Below are 16,480 nucleotides of genomic sequence, written 5' to 3' on the forward strand. Positions count from 1 at the left end.
CTGTTTCCTCATTTCAGTAGAATGAACTGCTACTGCTCGCCTCAACTCAGTGTCCTACCTAGTAATGAGTAAATAAGATGGCGAAAAGTTCACCTTTTCCTGACTGTACATGTACAGTTTTTAATGTTGTTAAGCAGCTTTAGAAAAACTTGGCATTTGTTCCTTTTTTTCAACAAATATTTACACTTATTGAGTACCTTTTATTTTTCAGATATTATGTTATATATTCATCAGAGCAATTTGTTATCTGTTTTTGTATGACTCTGAAAAATATTACACTGTAGATATGTAAGTATGTCATTTCTGCCTCCAGGAAGACAAGGTTTCTGAGTTGCTGCTTTATTTCAGCTGAAAGATAGTAGTGTAAGAGAATTTTGCTTGGACTTAACTGTCTTCATAGGAGAAATAGCACGCTTCGATCTGAAAAAGTAACTGCTAGCCCTAACGCACTCGTCAAAAGCAACCAGTATGAATTGCTTGTGCTGTTGTGACTAACTTAGAAAATCTGTTGAGTGCGATTTAAGGTTTTTTTGATTTTATAGGGAAATGGATACTGCAAGAACACCATTGAGTGAAGCTGAGTTTGAAGAAATCATGAATAGAAATAGAGCAATCTCAAGCAGTGCTATTTCAAGAGCTGTGTCTGATGCCAGTGCTGGTTTGTATATTTCTTCCTGTATTAATATTTCTCATGTATGTTGTTAGGAATGACCTAAAACTTTAAGTACAATCTTGAAGATGAGTCATTTACATGTAGTAGTTATTTTTATATTTCCGAGTCATTACCTATACTTTATTTAAAAGGCTTTGAAGGAAGCTGTATGTTAGAGTGTAGTGGAGAGACCTCTAATTTTACATTTTTAGGTGAAGATTTAAATCTTAGCCCTGACATTTAGTGGCTCAGGGGCCGTAAGGCAGCTCATTTATTCTTGTGTTTACAAAATGGTAACCTGCTTCACACAGCGGTAATAACAAACTTTGCTGACTCCATGCGCATGGAAGCCTTTTCCACATGGTGAAACAGTAAAAGAATTACATCTCTGTAGTCACGTGAAAGGGCACTCCTTCTGTAAAACACGTTATCACTCTTAGCACAAGTGGTTTGGTGGTGTTTTGAAAACAAAATTTATTTGACTTTAGCCCTCTCCTTCCCTCATAGGTGATTATGGGAGTGCTATTGAGACACTGGTAACTGCGATTTCTTTAATTAAACAGTCTAAAGTATCTGCCGATGATCGTTGCAAAGTCCTTATTAGCTCTTTGCAAGATTGCCTTCATGGAATTGAATCCAAGTCTTACGGTTCTGGATCAAGGTAAAACTTTCCTGTCTCATGTCTGTTTAAAACCGCTACTTTACAAGTAGGAAAAATTTTGTGTTTGGGACTTTAAAATAGGACTTTGATTTTCTTATTACTGTTTACTCAGCAGCTAGTTGTTTTTTGTTGTTTTTTTAACTCTAAATCAAATGTCAGGTGTTTGCTTAAAACCCTTCCAAGGTTTCCATTTCCTCTTAGAATAAGACTGTGAGCCTTGGGGCGCTGTGTGGTGTGGTCCCTGCCCCACTGTTCAGCCTTGTCGGGCCTCGCCCCTTGCTCACTTCTCTGCACCCATGCTGGTCTCCCTTCACTTCCTCCCGACACGTCAAGCACTGGACCACCTCGCTGTCTTTGTGCTTGATAAACCTGCTGGCGGCTCTTTTCCCTTCCTCTGCACATAGTTGGCTTCTTATCCTTCATGCCTCAACTCAGTCTAACTTCCTAGGAGGGGTCTTCTCCCAGGTTATTCTGTCATGTTGTATTTTTTCACAGCACTTACCTTAATCTATTCTTATTATTAATGCACTTTTCACTAGAACACATGTTGAAAGATGGAAGAGGCCTTACCCGACCTGTTCACTATAATACTTCTACTGACTAAACAGTGCTTGGTACTGAGTGTTGCTAAATAAATATTTCTTGAACAAGGGAATGAATGAATGAATGAATGATCTGTTCATGGTTTTTTAATTAGGTAATTCATTTTTGTAGCATTACTGCTAACCTTGAAGTTTTACATATTTTTGGAAGGTAGATCTTTAGTATTTCCATGATATTCTTACATCTCTTTTCACTGTGCTTTCCTTGGTGGTAAAGTCGTCTTCATTAAATTAAGGGAGAGGCGCTTGTCTTTGTCATGGTCTCCAACTTTGCTACCTTCTTGACCCAGTGTAAGGTTCTTATATATCCAAACAGAAATCTTGTATGGTCGTTTTAACTTTTTAAGTCCAAAGTAAGAACTTCTGCCTTGATCAAGGAGCTTAGCACCTAGTAATGTTTGCTAAGTCTAGCTGTCTGGTGCAAAATACAAGATGGAGATTTACGGGGCTGGCCCGGTGGCCGAGTGGTTAAGTTCACGTGCTGCGCTGCAGGCAGCCCAGTGTTTCATCAGTTCGAATCCTGGGTGCAGACATGGCACTGCTCATCAAACCACACTGAGGCAGCGTCCCACATGCCACAACTAGAAGGACCCACAACTAAGAATGCACAACTATGTACCGGGGGGCTTTGGGGAGAAAAAGGAAAAAACAAAAGCTTAAAAAAAAAAAGATAGAGATTTAATTATTTCCTTATTGTGAATTTCAGAATTTAGCACAGCAGAATTTCCAGAAGTATTTTAGGCAGCATACTTTGGTTAAATTGTCTGGTTTTTTTGGAAAAACGATAGCTCAGGAAACAGTTCTCATTTTTAAATAACAGTGTGAATAGTATCCCAAACTTTTCTAGTGGTCATAATTACTAGATTTCTCCTGCTTCCCACCACGCCCCTCCCCCCCCCGCCCCCCCATGCCCCAGCAAACATATGTATATGTTCTTAGGAAGTTTCTTAGTGGAATAGTACTCATGATGAACCATACTTTTGTAGTTATCAATGTAAAATTGATACATAAATAAGTTTAGGTAACCTCTGTTAATGGGTGGTAATTTTTATGTAAAGTCCCATTGTGTATATTGAGTGATTTCATGAATTCTGTATCTAAAAAACTACCTTCTCTATGTTCTTTAGCTTGAAACACAAGTCCTTTAAAATTTTCTCTCCTTTATCTTGCTATTTTTCATTCTGTAAATGCTACATGTCTGTTTTAGGCTACTAGTTGTATTAGGTGTAATAGATGATATGGTGCATTGCCCTGGTGTGTCTGGTTCCCAATTTTTGGGTGCATATTTTAAAAAATGGAATTTCTGGTTCATGCTTGAGGGTGAGTTGCTAAGGCATTATTGACATTTCATGATTTTGTAAGTCTAAACTACATTTATAAAGAATTTTTTCCCTTCTTAGGTATTTTTAAATACCAAAATATTTAACATCTTTTTAAGCTGTCTAGGTTTGGAGAGCATTAATCCAGTAATTTCTTTTAGAAGACGTGAACGATCAAGAGAGAGGGACCATAGTAGATCACGAGAAAAGAGTCGACGTCATAAGTCCCGTAGTAGAGATCGTCATGATGATTATTATAGAGAGAGAAGCAGAGAACGAGAGAGACACCGGGACCGTGATCGTGACCGAGACCGAGAGCGTGACCGCGAGCGCGAGTATCGTCATCGCTAGGAGGTGGGTATGCCTTGTTCCTGTTGTGTCAGCATGTGTATTATAAACAGGAATTGTGACTCCAAGGCTGTTGTTTATACAGTATATACCTACATTTTAAATGGTCCAGCTACTTGTTCCGAATTTAATCTGGAAACATCTGAGCCAAATGACAGGTAAGTAATGACAGGTAAAAAGTTTGGCCTCTTATCCGTGAAATTGTATTACTAAGTTACAACTTTTAGGTTTCAGATTGTTAATATTCTTAAGAAAGCAAGAAAATATTCAAGAGGACTCATTGTCTACTTCTGAAATCCAAAAATTGGAATTCTTTTAATCACATATATAGTTTGCATGTGATTTAAAATATAAAACACGGGGAGTTAATTCATATATTTATCTATATATAATCTGCTTGGACTTCTAAAATTAAATTTAGTTTCTCTCCTGAACTAACTTCATTTATCCCTAAACTTCTAAAGAAAATCTAACTCTGTGATAGTTTATAATACAAGAGGATGGCTTCTCAGCATTGAAGGAGATTTTCTACTTTAAAAAAAAAACAACATTTTTTTAGAAAAGAAACTTTTCCTGGCATCTGGTTTTTGTTTTTAAAAGATGAGAAATAGGGGCTGGCCCTGTGGTGTAGTTAAGTTTGTGCACTGTGCTTCGGCAGCCCATGGTTTGTGGGTTCAGATCCCAGGGGCGGATCTACACACTGCCAAGCCATGCTGTGGGGGTGACCCACATGCAAAAAATAGGGGAAGGTTGGCACAGATGTTAGCTCAGGGACAATCTTCCTCAACCAAAAGGCAGAAGATTGGCAACAGATGTCAGCTCAGGGACAATCTTCTTCACCAAAAAAAATAATAAAAAAAGAAGAGAAATAGTATCCTTTAATTTGCAAAAAAGGTACAAAACGTAATTAAAATGGGTCAGGGTAGTCCATATATAAGAACTTTAAATTGTATCAAATCATACATTCCAGGTTAGAATAACCTTGAAATAATTTTTCTTTGTTTCATTCATAAACCATAATCATTGTGTCCTTTTTTTTCTGTATTTTAAAACTATTTCTTGTGTACATTTTTCATGAAGTGGGAGGGATTGTCTGTTTATACTTCATTTCCACATGTAATTTTATTTTTATATTTGTGAACAGCATTTATTCATGTGAAAGGTTGGGGGAGGGCGCTGTAAGGCTTGTGCATGTGGCACAAAGGTTATTCTGTAAACAGGTATTTTTTTCTTCTCTATTGGTGGCAGTCCAAATTAAATTAGGCTAAAACATACCCCTTTTAGGTAACTGCTCTTGACACGAGTATTCTTCATTAATCACAGGAAACATTGAAAATTCAGTCATGGTAATTGTTAGCATTTAAATTGTTGTGGGCAAAATCAAAGACTTTATTGAGTGTATGTAATTCTCTGACAGAATAGCAGTTCCTTTAACTATAATAGATACATTTCATCAAATGAGATTCCTTTTGAATACTATTTAGAAAATAAGCATGTAAATCTTATTTTTATGGTACACAAATAAGCTATTACATTACTTAGAGTTTTAAGGGCTTTTTGAAGTGAAAAGACCAGTTTTAATAATTTTCCTTGCATTTAAGTATGCATCTTGAATATTTATCAAAACTTTAATTTTAAAATACTTCTACGTGTATTGTATTACAGAACTTAATATAAATCTCAAAGCATTTCTTTAAGGCAAAACATCTTTCACTTTTAAAACTAAGCTTATTGAAATTGATGCTGCTTCTGGATGTAAGAATTGAATGTTGTGTTATGTAAATCTAAACACTAAATTTTCAGTATATAGCTTCTTTTCCCCTTGGGTTGAATAGATCTGATCCCATCTTAGGAAAAATTCTCAATGACCGTCAGTTGTTTAAGGTGAATTGTGGCCAACTTACTACTTGAAATGTGTAACACTATCAGCTATGTCATTTATAGTAAGATTCAGGTCCTACAAGTTATGTTTTTGTTTCAACTTTGTCAATTATCAGCAAGCTTCTAGTTAGCTAAGACATGATAACGAAACTTGCATATATTTTCAGTCATCTCCAGGGTTGGATGTGCCCATCAAGGGGCTTCTGAACCAGTTTATACCCGACGTTAATTAATAAGTTTTCCTACTGGTTTCAGTTAAACTAGCATAGTCAACCACATAAACTCCTTCTTGAGAAGTCTATTGTTTTTTTTAAATACTTTGAATTGACTAACATTACATTTCTAGTAATGGGTACACCTAACTATATCATGGCTTGAGTTTCATTACATTCAGACATTAACTGTGAATTTCTAACTTGCAGACTATTGTTGACATTTTCTCTTAATCACTGATGTGTACCATACCCAAATTCCCATGTTTTGTTTGTACATTAATCAGAATTGAGTTGTAATATTGTTATGTACCTTCATCCAAGCAAAATTTTACGTAAGCATTTCCAGTGCAAAGAATTCTGTTATCTTGGAATATTGTGTACCTTTGCTATACCGAACAGTATTTATTGTGGATGTAGACATGAATAAAGAGGTGGGGGCTGGGACTAAATATATTCAAGTTAAAAACTTTTTTAAACAGAAAACTATCTGCACATTTAATCACCATCATAATAAGGTCTGTTGGCCATTTTAGAAGTTTTTAAATATGAGTCCTTTTGACCTTTCGTGTAAACCTTAAATGGGCGAAATGAAATAAGAGCAACTTGGAAGCTAATGTCAGTGAATGTCAGTAAGTCTGTACATTAAACAGTAATGTAATCTATTATTAAAGTGGTGATGAATGGCTAAAAGGGCAAGTTCTTAATTTAACTGGAAACTTAATGATGTTGGCAAGGTGTTTATGTCTGTCCCATCTTAATTTTTTTGTGTTTGAACTGTTGGTAATGTTAATTGCATTCTCTCATTTAAAAAATGTATTAGTTTTTCTAAAAGCATTCAGTATCTAAGTTCAAATAGATAACATTTTAATGGGAATATCAGTATTGTAAATTTTCAGTATGTAAATACATTGTGCTTCATATTCTGTAATCTCTGCCTCTATTCTCAGACCACTCTGAGCAAAACAGAAGTTGTTTAGTGTTTTAAGATTGTACACTTCTAGAATAATTTTACGTTCATAGTTTTTATTTTTTTAGGTTGTGTTCCTCTTATTGTTTGGAACAACCCTACTTAGCAAAGTTCTGTGAACAATTCAGTTTTTCTTGTGTTTTGAAGAGTAATGAAACAAAATTATTTTTTAAAATACTCTTTATGCTTTTCCTCTCCCTGGTATATGAGGTTTTACATATTCTCAAATCATTATCCATTTCTTTGATAAGATTTTTAAGTATCATGTATGGGATATGGATTAAGGAACTCTACACTTTCTTTTGTTGTATGGTTATTCTTCTGCTATAATTACCATCTTAGATTTCGTTTTTATTCACAAGATTTAGAGTGCTTTGCATTCTTTGTTCAGTTTATAGCTTTTCACTAATTTGGGAAAAACAAAAGCCAAAAGAATGAAAAGTTCTTTCTTCTATGTTAAAATGTTTTATCTCCTTAAGACTTAGTGTTGCTTTGAGGCTTATGTGAAAATTAAATTCTCTTAATTATCTGATGAATGATATGGTGGTAATGAGATTTAAAAATTATTTCTGCATCTCTTAGGTCATCTGCCTAATACTGTCTGGCCCAGTGTTTCTTTGTGTTTCGCATATATCCTAACTTCTCTACTTTCCCTGGATCTGCTAGTTTTGCACTTCTTTCGCTCTAAGAATCTGTCTGACTGCACAGCTCTCTTAATTGAAGTGACAGGGTAAGAGGTAGGAAGTGATCCTTGAATGGATGTGTAGTGTTTTTTTTGCTCACTGTGGTTTAAGAATATGGTTTTGTTTACAAAAGATTAATGTTCCCTGTTAAAAAAAATCAGTGCCAAGTGTGAGTCACTTTGCTCTCTCACCTTCATCTCAGTGTGAAATTTACTACCATTGTTTTAGTTTGTAAATTAGATTGTTTTGAATACAATATTTTGAATGAATATTTAGTTAGCATTGTTTAAAGAAAACCTAACAACCAAAAAGGGATAAGGGTGCCATATATGCTATCCGAATTTACTAATTTACTTTCTGTGGTAGCATGTTTTAACTCTCACAGTGAATTCTAAATCACATAAACAGCTTATTTTGAAGTGTCCGTTCTGTGAAATTTGGAGGACAATTTTTCTTTGACTGTGGTGAAATTTATTTCTACAATAGTGAACTTTCTAGAGCAACAATCATGTATGTGTTTCGTAGTGTAATAAGAGGCTTTAGTTAAAATGAGGTAAGTACTATCTCCAGAGGTAGAAAGATGCAAATATGAAATGCTTTGGTAGTAGGTGAATTTGTTGTAAACATCTACAATAAACAGAATTTTGTGTGATATGTTCTAGTCAATGCAAGAAGGAATTTTGATTTTTAAAAAGAGTTAACTTATATTTAGATATTTATATTTCTTTTGCCCAACCCATCTCCATTCCTCTTAAGGAGAAATTTTCAGATAAAAGTGAATTTTATTTCACTGAGGAATAGTACATCTCTAAAATTATGTTAGAATCCTTTTAATTCACTGTATTGTGAAAACCTTAGAAAAGAGCCATATCAAATAAATGTTTGAATCTTTTACTTGAAAGATGACTTTGCCGTGAGTTTAGAAACACTGATGCTAACAAATTTACTTAGATAAGTTTCTAACAGAAACACTCGTAATTCGAGTTGTTAGTATTGGCTTGATCTTATATTATCTCAAAATGCGGGTGCTTCTCTGTGTTGGAATTATACTTAGTGCTCACTTTACAGACTTCATGAAAGAGCTGTCGATTCCATTTGTCATCTTAGTTTTTGAACAACTGTTTACCTAGAGCTTCCTTTTATAACTGATAGCTTAAAGCAAGGAATTGTGTGGCTTTGACAATAACAGGTTTGACCAAATGGTATTCTGAAAACATGAGCATTGAATGTATTTGTCGCTTTTAAGCTTCTTTTTGATATCTTTGTTTATGTAGATGTCTACTTAGGAATTTGAGACTATAATATGAAATTGGGTTATTGGAAATGGGTTATATTGTCTTCAGATTTGCTTCCGTTTGAGATTGTAAAATTTGTATTTCCAAATGGATAAATGTAAAGTGTTTAGAAACAGAAATTAAAACTGTCAGACTGTCCCCAGATCTTACGTCTGTATGGTGAAAATGAGAGATTTATTAGTAGTAAAGACCTATCTATAAAGTATAATCAAACAAAATATGAGTGCCCCCGTCCTGGGTAAAGATGTGTGTTGTCATTTCACTAACAGGGCTCTACATAAAAAGTAGTAACATTCTCCACTGGAGTGATAGATGATAGAAAGTTGCAGTGTATGCTGTGTTTTTTTTGGAAGGGTTGGGTATTTTTTTTTGCTTACTGTGACTTTAATTTTCCCCCTAACGTCTCTTTTTTAACCCTCCAAACACAACAAAAAAACTAGAGAGGGCATTCTTTTGCAATAAGAATTATGAATTTCCCAGTAATCCATTTCCTCAGATTAGGATATTTTCCTCATCTGTCTTTCTTTAATACTTTAACATCAGTTCTTCAAAGGGCATTGCAAATAATAAAAATAAAACATATGAAAACTGCCTTTCTAGATTTTTTCCCATGAAATAATTACACCAAAAGCTTCATCAGCATAAGATAAAGGTACAATAAAAGGTAACATTAGAAATAGCTTAAATATCTCTTTGAAAAATAAGGACAAAAAGAAGCTATTTAAAAGAGAAAGTTCAGGATTGTAACATCTGCTTTCCTTCTTGCAGTTGTAAAATTTAGGTTTTTACTGCCAGGCAATGTGAATGCTTATGTGTACCGATGCTTACAGCCTAGTTGGGGAGGAAAAGTCATAAAAGATAAAAATTATAGTTATGACATACTAATTAATTACTCTTAATTATAGAGCAAAAAGTATTTTTTAATTACTTTTCTGACAAAATATCCTTAAATATTATGCCCTTTTGCCTCTCACTACATCATCTTACTGAAATAACTCTTGGAATTTATATTTTAACCCTCTGGTTTTCAGTAATTACTTATATCTGAGTTAATTGAATGTTTCTTTTGTGAACCTCTACCTGAAGTGTGCGTATTTTTGTATTCTTGAAATTTTAGTTTATCAAATTTATTGCTTTTTTTCTTTATGTGAGTTTTCAATGAAATTTATCATTGTAGATTCCTATTTAGCTTACTTTTGGTTTGTATACTACATTAGATATTTCAATATAGGTGGAAGAGAGTGAAAGTAAATGTTTTAAATTTGTATTATGTCTAAAGATTTGTACGTGGATGTCATTATATTTCTTTAAATGTGCGTACTGAACTATACATTTATAAATTTTATTTATAAATTTTGTAACATGGAGTACCATTTGATTTATAACATTTGCAGAAGTTCCTGTATGCTGTCAAATAAATACAACTAATTTGTAAAATAATTTATTGCATTTTATATTCAGTTCACATTTAATTGTTAATTATATAGAATTGATATGTGGGTGAATGGAAAACATTTACATTGAAATCATCAAAGCATTTTTTCGTTTATTTTTGTAGTATACATACTTTAGAAAATGATTTATAAATGTTTCCATCATCACAGAAACACTAGCTGCTATATTTTCATTTCTGTTTCAGTCATTAAATATGTAAGGCAAAAATATCAAGAACGAAAGCAGAATGTCTGTTTTAATCATCACATAAATTGGGAGCATTTCTCCACCACAAAGGCAGCTACTGTTTCAGTTAATTCTTACTTTGTGTTAGAATGCGTAACGGTGAAGTAGATGCACGGCTTGTGTATGTATAGTTAAGCCAGCGTTTTTCTGTGTATTATGGGGAATAGCAAAATCTACATCACAAATTTTGACACATTACAGCTGAAGGAAGAGGAACACCATCCAAGACAAAACAGTCTTCATGGGGGAAAATGGCGCTTGTCCAGCAGTTTGCTTCTTGTGATTGAACTGAACCCACAAGGATTCATGGATAAAATGAACAGGAATAGATCTGAATAAAGCAAATCTGCATAAATGGTAACCAGTAGCTCTACTTTTATTTTTTATGTTGCTTAACTGTTTTATTTGAAAGAAACCTGTGTGATTTAAAAAGTTATAGCTTTTGCAACTTTATTACTGGTTATATACATTTGGCCATTATAATGTGCAAGCAATTGGAAAAAAGTCAAGTAAATGCTTGTTTTTATAGTAGTTTGTTCTTGTTAAAAATGTTCATATGATAATGTCTGTAAACAGCACCAATTTGATTATAATAGATGTAGTGTTGTAATAAACTGTTTAATGGGGCTGATGTGTAAAGCTGTTCAAGTTATTTGATGTTTACACCTCAGGGAAAGTCTTGTGTTCAGCAATATCTAAAGATACTGTTACTCTGACGTTTATACTGTCCTTCAAAGAAGCATTGCAATAGCGGTTTTGGAGATGCATCAATCTAATCTTGCGTTCAGTGAATTAAACATATTAATTAAGTGTCTCTTGCCCTTGATTTTGATATTAGAGTAGGTGATTACATGGATACTTAATATTTCTATATTCTGCTTTTCTAGCTGTTTTTACCTAGTTAGCTTGTGATTTTGCTGAATGGTATGTAAACTTGTAAAAACTGAAATTTCACAGACATAGCAATCCAGTCAATGTGTTAGGGGTCAAAAAAAATGTTGTGGTTTTAACATTTTAGAAAAAACCCATACGTTATTTGCTACAGTAACGCAGCTTAATTACAACACAGATGTACTGAAATGCTTAATTGTAAACTGCTAGCATTGAAGAAATATTTTGACAGTTCTGATTTGATGCAGCAGTTATTTGCTGTTTTATATTGATAATGCTTATGGTTTATTTTTGAAGCCATGGGCAGTGTAAATACAGCCGTGCAGCAGACAAATGTGAGTAAAGAGAGCCTTAGTTTTATTTTCCGGTTACTGTTGATTTCTGAAGGAGTCATGTTTATTAACATTGGGTTGTATCCTCCTGTGTGTGTAATGGGAGAGTTTGGGTGTACCTATCTCCAGTTTAAGGAATTCTCTGTATATTCATGCAACCTATTGATTCATGCTATAGTTATTTGCTTAATCAAAGTTTCTTTCAAACCTGCGTTGCATACAGTCCCACATTAAAAGCACCTGGCTCACGTGTTCTTAACTGCAAAATTAGCAGAGGCAGTGTCCACTTGATTAAGCATTTTTATGGGAAGGTCATTCTCAATCACTACTTCAGAAATTTGAGTTAAAAATCCTCAAGCAAATTAATTTGTTTTTAATATCTGATTATCTTTGAGAGATCTTTTGATAATACACATTAGTATTTAAAAAGTATAGCCAAGTTTTAGGGCAATGCTTAAAGTGTTTAGGTCCCCAGATGTTATGTCATGTGCAGCTGTGAGAGCCTGCCGGAGATTGCCCCTGCAGCTCTGCACGTTCATCTTGTCCATGGTCAGGCTTGTTCTTACAAAACCAGCTGTTTCCAATTATTCATATAATTGCCAGTTTTATTTTACAATGTATTGTTATTGGAGTATTTGTGCATGGGACCATTGATATTGATCAGAACTGCTTGCTCTCAGAAATTTCAGTGTTCTATCTTGTTGAAAATGCAGTTGCCTTTTTAACATTTGAGAGTTGTATCAAAATCAATTTTCTTGTTTTGTGTATAGGTGGTGTTTTTGTCATTTCTTAGCTTTTTTATATTTTAATTGCAATGCCCTAATGCAAAGAAGTGTGGACATAAATATATTACAAGGGAAATTAGTTAATAGTAAGCTTAAAAGGTAAGTAAATGTCCATGAGAATAAAATTTTCTCTGAACAATTTTAAAATGGAATCATATAAATCTAACTGTGCTTGAACTGGAAATTTTGTACTAATTAAATCCTTCGTTTACCTTTTCATTTTTTATCAGTGGAACCTTTAATTATTCATTCTCTGTCATTCTTCTCCCTGCTTGGCTGATCTCATTCCGTGACTTGTTGCAGACAATGTGAGTGTGCTAGAATTGTTGGCTGCTAGTCCATTATTTTTAAATGTCAGAAGGTAACTGTTTGGTTTGACCAATTAATTTTTACAAAGTCTTTCTCTACCTGATAACACATGAATGTATAGCAGTAAAGGTGAAAATTACAAGCCTTGTTTAACTTTTCATATCCTTTCTGTTGTTTATGGGCTGATGTTATTGGAAAACTTTTTCTTTTTTTCAATGTTTAAAAACAATCCAAAGAGATAAATCTTTACATAGACACCAAAAAAAAGAGAGTCCCAGAAACCTTTTCATTTCTTCTTAATGATAATTGTAGTGGGTATGAAAACAAACTTGAGTTTAATTTTAAACCATAGCGTTTACTAGTGCTGTGTGGCCACATTCCTTTCAGCTGGTAAAGTTATGAAGGAGGGAGACAGCACCCGAATGGTATTGCTTCTGCAGCAACACTTTGAGTTGAACATGCTGCTTTTAGTTAAAAGACATCTGTTGCAGGAAGGATATTCCAGTGTAAATTTAGAAGTGTTTATTTTGTCAAATTTGCAAAGCAAGATTTGGACTAAGTTGCAGTGGCTGTTGATCATAGTTTAGTCCATTTAATGGGCCCTTTACCTAGAATATTCTTAAGCAGTTAACTACAATTTGGAGTTTACAAATAACTTATGGATTGTAGCTTAAGGTATTGTTTTCATTTAATTCTCCTGTGGAGAATATCACTTTGTTTTTTACTAGTTTAAGGTCAGTTCTTAAACATGGAGGTTTTAATGAATGTTGTATAACATTTTATAGTGAAAGGGGAAAATTGTTGGAAGGATTAAAAACTTTCTCTTTCCCTTATGTATTTCAATGTGCCAATCACCTAAATACATACTGTTTTATGAATGAGATGCTACTACAAGACTTTCTGTTTAGTGTTCTCGACACCTGAATGATAATTACATTTTCTGTATCTTGTAAGACGGCTCCATTTTTGTTTTAAGCTTCAGCTTGTTGTTTTGAGGAAGTTTATGTTCTAAATCTTTACTAAGAATACAGTATTGAGAGTCTTGCTGTTCTACAGATAACTACCTTTTGAATTTTATTCAAGTTCATTTGCATCCCATAGCTGCCTGTAAATGTTTCCTGTAGTTGTATGTACTTCAGTGCACGCTTATCCATTGTACATATTAGACATTTTTGTGCTAAAATATATTAAGTGGGATTTTTGTAGCAAAGCATTCTATTTTTCTGTTCTTACAGTGTGTGTATTTTGTTGTTTGTGTGGTTTTTTTTACATTAACTTTCAGTTTAAACACTGGTGTATTTATTTTTTAGCAACTTGACTCTTAGAAGCCTTAGACTAATTTTTTAATGTTCAACCAAAAATTATAAATTTATTAAGATGTGGCCTTACATATAGCATTCCTTGTGTTTGTAATGTGAGATTTTTGATTTAGAGAAAACGAAAGATTCGGGATTAAAGTTTCATTGTAAGTTGAACTAGAAAACGTATTAAAATGTCTAGGCTTCTGGGAGGAAGTTCTTAAACTCTTCTTTCTTGACATGAGAAAGAAGCAATATGAGTTTTTTGAATATTCAGGCAGTTGTGTCCTGTTCAGATGATTTAGGTCTGTCTTAACCACTGTTTCTTTAAAATTTCAGGTTGTTGGCATTCACTCTGAGTATGCAGCTAGACTGTGGTTTTTGTATGGGATGTATAAACACTAGGTTAGGTATAGACAGATTTTCATGTTTTAAAGACTTCCTGCTGTATTAACTAACCTATTGTGATGAGAGTCTTTAAAAATATTAGATAGAATTTAATTGAAGTCACACAAATCTTGAAATGGTATCCGTGGATAGTAAATAGTATGGGGAATTATTCCTGTGAGAGTATCCTAAAACTCCGCCATGGGTGTAAATGTTTTACATTCATTCCATAGTTGGACGGACCCTGCGTTTAGTAGAAACATTTCATTTTGAAGATGTTCTTTTTGTCGCACTGTTACTGCATAACACTTCTCAGCATTCTGTAAGTTAAGTTATTTTAAAATACAATGGTGAATTCATGTTTACTTTTTTACTTTGAAAATTATAGTACTCAGGTGGTATTTATGGGAAAGGATCCTTTGGGGTAAATCATAATGTATTCCAAGGAATGCGTCTATGACATTGATGACTTTAGCCTTAAGAAAAGGTCTGTTACTCTTCCTTCCTCCTCTTCATCCCTGGTCTATTAGCAAAGCAGTTTACAGCCTTGTGCAGCCTTACAAAGTTGTTTTACAATTTTTAATGGAAAGCCCTTAACAAAAAAAATTGTATCATATTACCAGTATCCATGAATTACTGAATCACGGTTTGTAAATAATTTGTCTAATACCAGAAGGCCAAAGAAAGTCTTAAAATTTTAGCTATTGACTCTATGGTGACTTCACAATAAGATTTCTGTGCAAAAGGTAAGGTGATATTTGATCAGACATCTTTTTGGTGTCCGTGAGAACTAGACTTCCATATTAGCTTCTATTAAAAAGCATTCCATTTTATTAAAATGTTTGTAATTGCAGTTTTGTGTTTAATGTTTACTTTCTGTCTTTTCTTTCTTTAGCATTTAGGTGACTGTTCAGCAGTTTGCTATATGGCCATTGTTGGCCTTAAACTGCACTAGTAACAAGCATGGTATTTATCTTGTATTGAAAATAAAACACAGTTTTGATAATACTTTGCAGTTTGTCCTTTTTGTTTGATTTTAATTTGTTGACCATTGTGCGTGGTTTGAATAATTCATATTTCTTGGCAGTATGCGGTATACCAGAGATTGAACTGTTGCCCATATTTTATCTTTAAGCCAGCCTCCTAGATAGTGGTTATTTTCTTCTGTATTGGTGTTTTGATGGTTTTTAAACCCGACAATATCTGGCTAAAATTAGAACTTAAAAACCTGAAAGTTTTCTGGGCTGTTTTATGCTTAAATCTAAGATTCAGGAAACATTTGTCTAGTTTTAAGGAATTCTTAACTTTACTAGACTTTAATCAAGTAAAAATGTCTCTTGATTGCAGCAAAAAACATCTCATCAGCTAGCTTGGAAACAATATAGAGTACTTTAACAAGTTTGACTTCATTAAGGATTTGTGTGCCAGGTATTTTATCAGGCCCCAGATTTCTCACCTGTGCCTTAAAGTATGTTGAAGGTAACAATCTAAACAGCTGAAATAACCATATGAGAAACAATAAGTTACCATTACTGGGATTTCTTTCCCTGCCGCCATTAAAATTGTGGTTCAGGTTTTGTTAGTTTCCCTCTCACTCTTTGTTGTATGTTTACATTTTAAAGAAGATTGCATTCACCAATCCTCACTTGCATTGAGTTAATGGAGACTTCTTGCAGAAAGTAGTTGAAAGAAAAGACTGTTAAGGAACATCTTTTAACCAGATGCCACACAGAGCTCCATAGGAGTTGGTCAAGGCCTGACTTAGTGAAGGGGAGGGCTTTTTTTTTTTTTTTTAAAGATTTTTAAATTTTTTTCCTCAAAGCCCCCCAGTACATAGTTGTATGTTCTTCGTTGTGGGTCCTTCTAGTTGTGGCATGTGGGACGCCGCCTCAACATGGTTTGATGAGCAGTGCCATGTCCGTGCCCAGGATTCGAACCAACGAAACACTGGGCCGCCTGCAGCGCAGCACCGAACTTAACCATTCGGCCACGGGGCCAGCCCCGGGGCGGGGGCCGGGGGGCGCTTTTTAATAAAGGATTTATAGACACAATTTGCCCAGTCTTCTAGATTTACTTCTTAACCATTACCATGAAACAAGAAATGTTAATTAGAAATGGTTTCCAATGCTGTCTTGTCCTAAGTCTTTGTCCCTTGTATATTTTACTAAGAGCGTT

At 34.1% G+C, this 16,480-nt stretch overlaps 1 protein-coding gene across 8 annotated transcripts in view; it reads left to right on the forward strand.

The window, feature by feature from the left end:
• CPSF6 (cleavage and polyadenylation specific factor 6) overlaps positions 1 to 15,313 on the forward strand; it is a 31,568-nt gene extending 16,255 nt beyond the window's left edge. For 2 of the 8 annotated variants that reach the window (XM_023643981.2, XM_023643984.2), the window contains 4 exons: positions 543 to 658; positions 1,160 to 1,313; positions 3,396 to 3,588; positions 10,505 to 15,313. In XM_023643981.2, the coding sequence (XP_023499749.1) occupies positions 543 to 658; positions 1,160 to 1,313; positions 3,396 to 3,585 (460 nt within the window). In that variant the 3' untranslated portion in view covers positions 3,586 to 3,588; positions 10,505 to 15,313. Of the gene's footprint in view, positions 1 to 542; positions 659 to 1,159; positions 1,314 to 3,395; positions 3,589 to 3,667 lie in introns of all 8 variants that reach the window. The other 6 variants (XM_023643983.2, XM_023643985.2, XM_070271906.1 and 3 more) reach the window with 5 other exon arrangements.
• Positions 15,314 to 16,480: the final 1,167 nt, after the last annotated feature.

This window comes from Equus caballus, chromosome 6 (genome assembly GCF_041296265.1).
Source record: "Equus caballus isolate H_3958 breed thoroughbred chromosome 6, TB-T2T, whole genome shotgun sequence".
Lineage (NCBI taxonomy): Eukaryota > Metazoa > Chordata > Mammalia > Perissodactyla > Equidae > Equus > Equus caballus.